This window comes from Anopheles darlingi, chromosome 3, assembly GCF_943734745.1.
Source record: "Anopheles darlingi chromosome 3, idAnoDarlMG_H_01, whole genome shotgun sequence".
Classification (NCBI taxonomy): domain Eukaryota; kingdom Metazoa; phylum Arthropoda; class Insecta; order Diptera; family Culicidae; genus Anopheles; species Anopheles darlingi.
This window is the reverse complement of record NC_064875.1, coordinates 69033468-69045967: the sequence shown is the minus strand read 5'-3', so window position 1 is coordinate 69045967 and position 12500 is coordinate 69033468. Positions and strand designations below refer to the sequence as shown.

General features: G+C 49.9%; 1 protein-coding gene across 8 annotated transcripts in view; it reads right to left on the bottom strand.

Moving 5' to 3' along the window:
- LOC125955227 (G protein alpha o subunit) overlaps positions 1–12500 on the bottom strand; it is a 43811-nt gene that overhangs the window by 27387 nt on the left and 3924 nt on the right. The window contains exons 1-2 of one of the 8 annotated variants that reach the window (XM_049686230.1): positions 8919–9058; positions 1223–1675 (exon numbers count right to left, since the gene is read on the bottom strand). The exons of 3 other annotated variants lie outside the window; for them this stretch is intronic. In XM_049686230.1, coding sequence (XP_049542187.1) covers positions 1223–1340 — 118 coding nt within the window. In that variant the 5' untranslated portion in view covers positions 1341–1675; positions 8919–9058. Of the gene's footprint in view, positions 1–1222; positions 1676–8576; positions 8684–8791; positions 9059–12500 lie in introns of those variants that run through there. 4 more of the 8 variants (XM_049686228.1, XM_049686233.1, XM_049686232.1 and 1 more) reach the window with 4 other exon arrangements.

The following is a 12500-nucleotide window of genomic DNA, read 5'->3' as shown; positions in this document are numbered from 1 at the left end:
AACGCCAAGTGGCAGAGCACCGTGACTAGGGGGCACTTTGGGACCGCTTCGTGGCTTCTGGCTTCTTGTAACCGAGATGCCGAATGTTCTGTTCACTGGAGGGCTAGCTCCTCCTTTCTGTTGATACTGAGGATTGCAAATTTTAAATCAACAATAAATAACCATCCGCCTCACCGCCCTATACCTTCCCCGTTACAAGAGCCGGACAAACCTGTTCCCTTGGTCGTGTTCGTTCACGATTGACGTCATTCCGAATCAATGGTTCAATTTTCCCGCCTCCCGCCCGTGGTGGCCAGGGGTGGAAAACTGAAGCATATGGTGCACACGCCGGTCTGGGCATTGTGGGTGCCCCATTCGTCACCCGGATTCGTGCGCCAAGCCAGAGACCAGGGCAGATATGGAGTAAATATTTAAACAAACGATTCCTCCAATCTCAGTGTAAAGTCCTCCTGAACCTGAACACAATCGGGTTCTCCATTCAGAAAGGAGAAGCTGAACCCCGTGTGGGGTGAGGTCTCGAATCGTTCCTGTGTGTTCCGCTCATTATTTCAAGGGGCGCGGTCCATCTCGGTCTGTTGGAGATGGAAATCCGTGCGAGGTGAAGACCATCTTCTACTACTACTACACGCACACACACACACACCTCTCTCTCTCTCTCTCTCTCTCTCTCTCTCTCTCTCTCTCTCTCTCTCTCTCTCTCTCTCTCTCTCTCTCATCAACGAGGGCGTTGTGAAGCACCGGAGCCGGATCGCTTGGTTGACTTCGAACATCGGATCGAAGTGTTTACATTAATCGAAGCTAACAACAAGCGGGGAACCCAGGAGGGCCTCCAGCGCACAGCATCCGGCACCAGTGCTCCAGTAGTCGCCGAGAGAGGTAGGTAGGCCAGGCTATATTTAGAATCTCTCTAGTAGCTACTTCTACTTCGCGCTGCACCCGCATGTTTATGCATTCTGACACACGCGTACGCACGCCGCACGCAGCATAGGGGTTGGCGGATCGACGGAACCGAATTCCTGGTTCGGCTGGCGTGCCCAAACATCATCAACAGCGCACAATGTTGCGCGCACGGATGTTGCAGATGCTCTCCACCGCAGCAGCAGCAGCAGCAGCAGCAGCAGCAGCAGCAACAGCAGCAAGGATAGTTTCAAGGACAACGTAGCACCTCCACCCAGCACCCCTGTAACCTCCTTTTCCTCAACCCGGGACCGCGGGTGCTTACCGAGCAGTAGCAGTTTGATGTCCTTGGCCGCCTGGATGCCGTCCTCCTTGAGATTGCGCTCGATCAGGCGGCTCCTAGCGGCAGCCGCTCGCTCCTCAGCCGACTGTGCGCACCCCATAATGCGTATCGCTTCCGTGCAGAACGTTTTGAAGGATTTTCTCGGTTCGGCCAAACGGTTTGGCCGAAATCACAGCTTCGGGGTGGAAATGAAAGGTGCAGCAGCAGCAGCAGCAACAGCAACTGTGCGGACACAACGTGGCAAATGCAACGATGAACGGCAGTACACACTTCGACAATGCTTCGACACCTCTCGACCACTCGACCACCTCACGTGCTCGTTATCACTGGCGCCCTCGGGCTCGGTTCTTGGTTCTTCGAATGCACACTACACTTGCGCTTGCGTTCCACCTCCACCGGGCTGTTGTGCGCTGTTACTTTATGTACTACAACTTACTATCAGGACCAGAATCAAAAGATCACAGGGATTAGACATAAAGATCTATCATCTATAGGCTGAAATCGTGTGGGGTTAATAGAAAGATCCGATCTACGTGTGTCTACGTGTGTGTTGTTTATCCAGCTAGCACGAGAATCCAGGACCATCCCAAATACACACACACACATACACATACACTTTCCTCTGCAACAGAAACACAAACACTCGACGAAGATGTGAAAGACGCACTACAAACACCACGCCACAAGCCAGAAGTAGCACACTTTCGGAAGTTTCATGATCATCTTATGTACAGCGCCACCACGGGCCCCAAAGCCCATATGACTCATACGTCTCTTAATGGAGTTTCCCCCCAAAAGTGGTAGTATTCGCTTTTAACGTTCCACCGTAATCCAAGCCCGGGTTGGCTTTACCCGAGAGCATCAGTCCCCTACTACTGCTACCGGGGGATCACCATTAATGAATGATTTATTACATCTTCCTCGACAGCACCGGCAGTACGGTTCGGTTTGGAAAAATGAAGGATATGCTTTTATCTCAAGTGCGACCGCATATCGATTGGCGGCGGCGAATGATGATGGAGTGGTCCGTTGCAACAGTCCGGCCAGGGAGGGGTTGTGTGGTTTGCTGAACGACGTTTGTGCTCCATCAAAGATCGTAAAGCGACGGGTTTTTTTTTTGCAGAAAAAGGGGGTAGGGGGGCATAAAATTACCAGAAACCTAATTACCACTAAAAAGTCATAACACCAACCAGCAGCCAGCCAGCCAGGACCCATCGATCGTACTTTAACGAGCTATACAAGTGCGATAGCAAGACCCCCACGTTCGTTTGAATGCCGGACGAGAGTGCTTTCAATGTTTCATGCGACGACCACCAGTCTGCACTCCAGCACCCTCACCACCATCACCATCACCACCACCACCACCACAGAGTGACACTGATTCCAATTTAGTGATTTTCGCCACAAAGAGGGGAGGCCCGACAACAATCTAAACACTGTTTTGCGTGTCGCAACAAAGAGTCTCGACGGAACATGACCCACAAAAAAAAGACTGCCCTTGCTACCCACGATACGAGCTCCTTTTGGGAGCACTTGCCACTCTCGCACAGCTCAACTCAACTCAGCACGACTCAACGTCAACAGCTAGCAAGATGGAGTCCCGATGGGAGGAGAACGGGTTAACGAAGGCGAAACCAAGGAGCAGAAACAACAGCCCCGAAGGTCCCGCACCTTTGCACTCCTGCGCTGCGAGAGCTGTCAGTTGACTGCCACAAGGGCTGTGAAGGTTGTGTTGCGGGTGGCGAGCACCAGGTTTGCCCCGCCTGCGCTACTGCGCATGATCTGTTGCAATTTTCCAGCAAGGTTTTCCAGCGAAGAGTGGCCTCTACACACTAACCACCCGTGGCCATGGCGCGTGTGTGCTATCTTTGGCAATTTGCAACCATCCTTCTCGTTCACCGTTCTTCGGTTGGTTGCTTAGCGTGAGAGGTGGGGGCAGCCTGACACCGTTAACTATGAATGAAAAATGGCTCGCGTGTTGCAAAACGGGTGCTACCGGTGCTTTCCTAAATGCTATCGAGGACCTCATTTAGTTTCCCTTGTTCTCCGGTGCTTCATGTACAATGGGCAATGATTCCAACTGGACCAACTAATGCACCAAAGCGAGGAAATTTTGCAGAAAATTAGGCAACCAACTGGCAGAAGGTGTTCGTCAAAACAGGAACTAGAACCAACGACGCTCGAGACGACCTACACTCGAGTGTGTCCTTGTGTATCGATCAGTGGACGTCGACGTCGACACGGATATTAATAGTGCGTCGCTAGTACCGCGTTTGTGGGTCAAATGCGTCTTTCTAGTAATCCTTTTGTGCACTCACAAACCTCATGACAATGCACAATACCCTAGGAAGGGGCTGCTCGTCTATTTCTGGTCCGATCCGAGCCAATTTTCCCTTCGCCTGGATGGATGAAATGATTAAAAATTCCAACAACGTGGCGTCAATTTTGCACCGGAATCCACCGTACCGTCGACGGCATTTGCCGTAAATTATTCAAAACATCCACGGTTACTCGCACCAACTCCCGATGGAGACGCCTGGCCGCTGGTAAAAAAAAGGTCGAGGGAAAAATGGAAAGACGCATCCCTCTGCTTGTCTTGTTTCTTCATTCTAACTCCAAACCATCGTCCGCGCACATTGGTGCAGACGAAAGTAATAAAATGTAATGGCGGTACAGCTCCCGGTCATCGAGAGCATCCCTTGAAAATGGACCTTTCCGAGGTTGCTCAGCATCGCTGCTTATATTTCTTTTCAAACAACGCGCACACAGAAACACAATGGCGAAGTAAGATCTCTTTATCATTACATTTACGAGAAGCCGAAGATGCATGCAGCTTGCTTATTGTGCTATCGCTTTACGAGCGTGAGCCCATTTTCTCCAAAGTTTCTTTCTTCCTTCATCATGTTTGACCTTGAGTACCATCCCTCCACCGATAGCAGCAGCGTAAGAGGGTCGGGGAGGCTGTAGAGTCAGGGAGTTGAGTGAGCAAAGCCCCCGAAAAGTAACGAATGCTGGCAGTAACACCATTATATGGCCAGTAACAGTAAAGATCAACCGGAAGGTGGCTGGAAGGTGAAGGCTCTCATTCGGAGCCTTTTGCTAGTGAGCAAAACTGAGAGTCTCAGCCATTTTGCCAACCCAAAAAAAAGAGAGAGAGAGAAACCAGAGGGAGAGAGAACGATTGGTACGTGAAATTGAACAGAAACGGTGCGGCTTCTCCAGCAAACGATTGCCGCCAGTTCGCTGGGCGCATAGAAGTGAAAGTTAACTTTGTCGTTAGCGAAGCCGAAACTTATGACTCTAACGAACACATAGCACCATTGCCAGAAGGCCCAACAGCACAGCATCGCTCTCGCCGAACCTTTCTCTCGCCCCGTGAGGGTCCTTTGATCCAGCCTCCAGCACCACTACATGCTTACACAGGCTATTCTCTGCTCTGTGAATTGTCGTTTCGTTTCCAAAAAGGTTCCCACTCGTTCTCGTTCCGCCCTTTGCTTTGCTCGCTTTGTGGTTTGGCTTCTCCATCTCCGGTTGTCTTGACACAATTGGAACTAGCGGTAGCACCATCATCACCACCACCACCACAACGACCACAAGCGACTGCAACACTTGTGATAACGGTTTATGGGCGACTGTCGTTGATTGCCGTTGAACGGCGTTAACTAGTTTTCTTATCTACGAACGCTTTCGAGTGCGCTTTCAACGACTGCTGTTTGAACAGAAGTCAAAGACCAAACCGCGATGGCGCCTTCGCCGCCTTCGATGGTGACGTTGAATGGATTTTATTCGCTTTCCGCAGGATTGCCTACACAGGATTTATCTTCGCGTTCTTCATTAAAAAGTCAACGTGTTTCTGCTAACTTTTCACAGCAGAAGCTGAACCTCTTTCCAGCGCAGAGCTGTTGCATATTTTATCGTCGCTTTTGGACAGCTTTTACCATTCCTGCATATTTAATCCCGCCCCGGTGTCCTTCGCAAGAAGTTTTTGCGTAGGTTTCGGAGCATTTCGAACAGCACGATTCAGAGTCTGAGCGAGCGAGCGTTCTGTTTCATTTACCAGACAGCAAAGACCCCACAAGACCCGCAAGAAGTCCTTTATCGTACATTTTGGTACAAAAATAACTCAACGCAAACGGATGCCGAGCGGAATGGGGACGCATGGCGGCATGGAGTCGTCATCGAGAACGGTGGAGAAGCATGTAATCGATCGCACCGTATCGTACAGCCGGAAAGTGCTGTTTTTCTCTTTTTATGCTCGTTTCGAACGAACGTCACCAACGCTGTGCGGAAGATAAATGCACTACCCGGGCGCTGACCGGAAGTGCAAAGTTGTGAGCGGAAACTAGTGTCTGCTGCTGCCGGCCAACAAGTATCAGCAAGCCTTTGTGCAGCCCATTTATCGCCCCGAGCTTTGCCCGTTGCATTGTGAAAATTCTATTTTCATCCCTTCGGTTGTGTCCGTTGCCGTTTTGCCAGGAACGCGGAACTCCAGACACTTGAAAGACATAACTTTTTGCTAGTTTTTTGTGAGCTGTTTGTTCGTTCGTGCCATTGCGAAGCAACAACTCATTCGCCAAAAACAAAAAATCGCGCACCACCAAAACGAGACCAAACCGACCAGAGTGTGCAGACGCAGAGAGGTCTGCTGTCTGTGTCTCAACCAATTGAATTGCAATCAAGGGCAAACCGGAACCCGTGAACAGCATCGAACCCGCTGCAGCAAGCACACCACAAATTCTACATCCTGCTCATCGCCGGTGTCGGTGCGCAGAATGGATGGATAAATGAAATTAATTTGCTGGCAACAGTACAACCACCAGTTTGAGGTGGAGCAACAGTGGAAACGGGGTGTTTCCTGCTTCGATGCTGCACTCTGCTGCTCTGTTTGGCCATCGACCAACAAAGTGGTGCTACCTGATAGCCGGAGCAACGGTCGCCAGAACAGTAGCAACAGATGACCGAACTGGGACAGTATTAAAATCGCAATCGCATCGTGATTGACACGTATAGCAGCAGCTGGGGATAATTTATCTTGTAGCGTGAGCGACTGTCCTTGGTCTTAGACTGTCAACAGTCCTTTCAATCCTTTTTCTAGAAATTTTTCAACTTTCTTAAACATGGCGCTGACATGAAGCGAGTAGCTCATTTTCTAGCGAATTCCTCGGCACATAAGAATACCTCAAACCGGAAAGGGATGCTGAGGAGTTTCCAGCAGCAGTCCCATATACTGTGTGTCTCTTCATTATCTCTCACAGGAGCGACAGCAACAGCAGAATGCGAGGAGGTAACTCAATTGCGTGATGTGAGGGTTAGAGCAACCACTACCACCACCACCGAGACAACGCTACCGGATCCGGATGCGAGCATTGAATCGTGAGATTCAGCAAATAAAGGGGAGAGACAGAGAGAGAGAGAGAATGTGCGAGTTTGCAACGGTGTGCCATGGTGAATCAAGCAGAGCGAGATAGAGATGAAAATCAATAGAACGGTGCCCCAACGTTGCGAGGTACACAGCTTCACCGGTAAACGTGTAGTGGTTGATGATGAGATGGTACCGTACACCAGGAGATGCACCTCCCAACCACATTCCTACCGTCCGTCCTAGAGGATATGTGTGTGTGTGTGTGCGAAACTTTCATCACGAATTGATCACGTTTTGTGGGGCGTGGAGCACACACAATGGAAACAACATAACATCAAGGTGCACACTAGATCGACACGCACACCGAACCACCAGAGACACATCTCTTCGAACACGCACGCTAGGTAGTAACCAACATTTGCAGCAAAAGCAAACATGCGAACATCCTTCATCACGCACAGACAGGAAACTCGCAGGATACTGGGATGTTGTTGCGTGCCTTCGGTTTCTTGGGAAAGCTGGAAAAAACATTCTCTGCCAATTGCTTCCCCCACTTTTATGGTCATCCTCCAGTGCCGTGTGGCGTCGGCCATAAATTCATCTCGAAACCTGGGGAAGTTTTCATTGCTTCCAGCGAAAATCTCGCTCACAACGCACACTACCCTAATACGAGAAGGGATGAATCACGCGGCGCGGATCCGTAGCAGTGTTTCCAGCGCCTGTACTGACGATTAACGCACACCAATGCAGCAGCAACGCCGTCTGTCGTACACTATCGCACGATAGAAGGGAAATCTTTAGAAAAACACACTTTTTATGTTTTCCTCGGAATCCAAGATGGCTTATTTTTATGGTTTGTCCATCACAATTAGCAGCTCCGCTGGTCAGCGTATACTGAGATAAAGATTAACTGCAACTGAGATGTTAGTATGTTTTCCACCATCATCATTCTCCATTGAACAAATATCCCTATCAGTATCCTCGTAACTAGTTGAACAGTTGTGGCAAATCGAGATCACACACATACACACACATACATCCGACCGGCTACTCAAGGGGTGCTGGAAAATTCCGCGGAAAATCATTTTTCCACAATTCACTCGTGTAGAGCAGAAGTGGTCGCTCACAATTCGTTCGTCAATACGGGCGTGTACACGGTCGCAAAGTAGCACACACGCCTTGTGACACGGGCGTGAAGTGATGAGGAGCATGAGAGAGAAACAGAGAGAGAGAGAGAGAAAGGGAGAAAGAGAGAGAGAGAAACAGAGAAAGAGAGAGCGAGAGAGCGAGAGAGAGCGAGAGAATGAAAAAAGGTAAAACAAGGTGTTGCCCACGCCTTACGCACGGTGGTCGGGTTCGGTTCTGCTGGCTTATTTTCGATGCACGATGCCCCTTCTCCCCTCTCTCTCTCTCTCTTTTCTACCATCCTATTTCACCTTCCATACATTGTTGAAACAGAAGTTTTCCGCGATTTGTGTGCAGATGTAAAAGAAGAAGAAAAAAACTCTCGTGGGGAAACTCTCAGACGTACGGGCACGGTGTAATGAAAACGCGCTTCACAAGAGGAAAAATGAATAACGAAGAGCGAGTTTTTCCTCACTGCCGTGTGATCGGCTGCTGGTCGTGATTGATTTGTGCAAAATTTTCACCACCACCCTAACGCACACACGTACAAACGCGCACACACACACCCACTCTGGCGTGGGACCGTTTCACTAGGCGTTGCGCTAGATGTTTGAATTTTCCTTTATCACAAACCTGTACAGCGCACACATACACACGGGATCCGTGTGCACACATACAAACATACAAACGGTCAACCACTACACAATCGCCTAATCAGTCAACAGGACACACCTTTTCACCCTTTCGATTTTTCACGTTAAATTTTCGGGATGGAAAACTCCGTGGCCCCGGGATATGTTTTGTGCGAAAAAGGTAGTCGGACAAGCCCAAAATCCAAGGCTACCGTACACGATGGTCATGCAGCAGACGCACGCACGCGCACACGTACAACCTCTTACACATACACACACACACACACACGTACACAAACACAGACACCTCAGTGCAGAGACACTACTTGCTCGGCCACAATCGTCGACACAACGCGGAAAATCCTTCGATGGAGCTGCCCTATTCCTGGTGGAAACCGCGCGGATGACTTTTTGGGCCAAAGGAAAGCTCACCACATCCAGAACCTAGCTACCATGCACACACACGCGGACACAACCACACGCGCACACACAGACACACACACACACGGATTCTGCTGTGCTGTGGGTCACTTCTGGGGAGAAACACGCGGTTCGATACCGTTCGCTGCTGCGCTCATCAACCACTGGAGGATGGTGATTCGCGACGATGACGATACAGCACCAGCAGCAGTAGCAGCAGCCAGCAGCAGGGCGATGACGATGAACATTTGGCGTTTCGAGGAGATCACGCTCTCTGGCCCGTGCACGCTCTGGACTTGAACCACTCTCACGCTCGGCATTCCGGAGGGGCGGGAGGGAAAATGTAAACCCCATCGCCCCATCGGCACCGAGGAGCACTGGAGAGGCTCCCAACGGCACCGAAGCTCTCACTCTCGCGCTCTTTTGCTGCTGAGCGTAAAAGGATACGGAAGGGCACAGGAGAGTGATTTAATTTAATGGAATTTTCCACGGTTTTCCACCGGCCGTTTGTGGATTGCATTTTCCGGGTTGACGACGATTGTCGCTTGCTGAAGTCGTCAATGTCACCTTTGCGTTGTCATTGGCGATAGAAAATGGATCTGTCACAATGAGGATCACGGATTGCTTTGCTTTCATTTATAAACCAATTCGTCTCTCTCTTTGGTTAGGCTGGCTGAGGTTAAGTAAAATTATGGAGCAGCCGTCCTCCTTTCTCAATCCATATGTTCCGACTCGAGAACATTGGTTACAGTAAAGGAAATGGGAAATGAAATAAGGAAATGAGGAAATGGTCCTTTTCCCCAGCAAAATATGGGGGAAATCTATTTCGTAAATATTTATTTAAAATCTAAAACATAGTCGAGATTCTAATTTTTCCTTCGTTACCCAGTGCGTTTACCATCTTCTCACAAGAGATGCTGATGTCTCTTGCTAATATCTCTCAGTAGAGGCAGGCAGCATCAAGTAATCATCTCCAATAGCCAACGAAGATACTAATTTTGTAAGTGATAGCATCCCCCAATGTGCTCTCTGCATTTACTGCTCTCTCCCTCTCTCAGGTTTTTGCTCTAATTCTCTTCCACATCGACGGATACTCTCTTCTACTAGGCAGAGAAGAGACACAAATTTTCCGGCCACCGTGCTCGGTGAGCGCGACCGGTGGGCGCATGCTCGAAGCTTGCACCCGGCGGTTGGCTGCACCCCTTCTACTTCACCACCCGCGACGATGGCGGTTATTCGGAGGCCAGAGCGCTTATTCATATAAAAAAAAAACAACTGGAAGACGAGGAGCAGCATACAACAACGTACAAACAGCACGCGAGACACACGCACAAATACAGCGTGCGCTGTTTGCTCGCTGGTAACAGCAATTTAGCCATTCTCCAGAACGGCAGGCCTCACATCTGTCCGCCCCTTCGGTAGGTGAAGGGGCCACCACCAGATACCGGATACCACACTCCCCATTGCGTGCGTGCGTGCGTCCGTGCGTTCGTGTGGTCGTGAGGGAGTGTTTGTGTCTCCCAGCTAAATGCAAAACATGACCAAAGCGAAGCGACAAACGGAAGTAATGACCCTGGGATAGGGGATATCGCATAGCGAAAAAGGGGAGAGAGCGACAGTACGTCCCACCATCGCAGCAGCATTAGTATGTTCTTTGTTGTTTTTATTAGCAATGTTTTTGTCCTTAACTTCTACTTTCAATATTTTATTGCCTCACAAATTCTCGGTTCTGCTATTAAGTATTAAGAAGATTGTTTGTAGTGCTGCAAGTTCCGATTCGCTTTCAGATACTCCCCGGGCCGAATACCACCCTCTAACCAGCTGCTTCCGTTTGATGAGCCAGGACTGGTGACGTTGACGACGACGACGACGACGACGTGTTGCATCGGATTACTTGGTTTGGCGTGCATGTGCTCAAGAGGAAACTTGAGCTGGGCACGCTTGCGTCGGTTTTGTCGAGATTCGCAGACTCTCGGTTACACAACTCCGATCGACCGGAGCATCTTTAGAGCACGTGCTTCGATATGGCTTAATCTTTACGATCCAATCTGCGCCCGAAGCCGGTACGCAATGCGACATAATTGGCGAAGCGCACGGGGACGGGGAGGGGGGAGGGGGGGCACACACCAAAACCAGGCGGCGATGGGACTGACCCAGAACATCGGTGCGTACCACGGGTACGATGCAACGGAGCGATTGTTTTCCAAGCGGCCTCGATCTACCCCTCGTTTCTCGTTTCCCTGGGCGCGCTGTGTGCGGTGTGTTTGCGTTAAGCAACCGCGGCCCCGGGGATGCTGATTACATTTAATGTAGCGATTATAGCGGACAACCAGATAGGGCGCAGTTCGGATCAGATCATCAGCACCACCGGTTCTACCTCCCCGGTACCATGGGATGTTTGCCTTGGCCTGGCTGGGTGGCTGTAGGGAGCTCGTGAAACCGCCAGCAAACCGCCTCCCCCTCCCCACCAGCGAGAGGAATTTAGATCAATATTAGAACAATGAGAGCGTTTATACGCGAAAGAGCGACCCTAACGAACTACTGCCGGCTGCCATTACTACCTTCTCCTCGCTGGTGATGATGATGATGATGATGATGATGCTCACGACGATGAGGGTGAGCTTGTGAGTGACGTTCATGGCCGTTGTAGACTGGGTGGGATGTCTAACGGGGGAGGGGAGAGGCGCACAGCGAGATCATGTTCCGGTCAGCCGCCCTGTCAAGAGGTAACACGGCGCAATGGACGCTCTAGACCGAGCTACAACTCTGTATTGTATACAGTAAGATACGGTATGACAGAACTTGTATAAGACAAAAGTACTGGGAAAAAATGTTAATTCAAACACTTCAAGACGCAAAGTAAGTGATCAGAACCAATTCCGCCCACGAGCAGCCAAGAGAAGGATCTAATGAAACAATCCGATATTGCCAATTGGAACTGACATGTTCATTATGCCATTTCGAACATGTGACCACACCATTTGTGGTAGGAAACGGTGGGAGCATCGGTAAACCGTGGGACAGAGCTAGTGTAGCGCATCGAATTCAATCGATATCTCATATCTGCACATCCGAACGTCTTCTCGACCGAGCCGGTCGCCGGTAGGGTAAGCAAATTCCTACGAATTCCGTACGCACTTGTCGCGCACTATACAGAGACACACAATAGCCATAACCTCAAAACCGGCACGGCATCCCTCCCTTTGGGGAATTGGAAACGGAGAAAACAAAAAGGGGAACTGGAAACCCATTCTCACATACCGGCAATGCGGCAGACTGGTCCGTCCACACTGAAGGGTTTCCAAAATTTGTGAATCAAATTAGTAGCTGCCGCATACCACCTTAATATTGGAACCTGGGAACCTGCGGGTGCGCCCGCGTTTACCGGACCCCAAAACGAACGCGGCAATTCAAGGGGCAGAAAAGGAAAGAGGAAAATCTGGGACAAAACCGAACGCGAACACTGGCGAGAGTACGCGTGTGGCACGCGATTCTGCATTTCCGTCCGAGATACAGTATCATACTCGCGCTCGCGGTAGATGATGCCATTGTGGAGTGCTCTAATGAAGTTTGCAATGAAAAAAAGTAAAACAATCTGAAACTAGTTTAACGTTTTGCTAATTTGTATTAGAGGCCACGAAACCAGTTATCGTTTTATGTGCTTCACGAGAATATTTTCAAAACAAACGACTTCTCCTTCTCAAGATTCAACCCGTGGTTC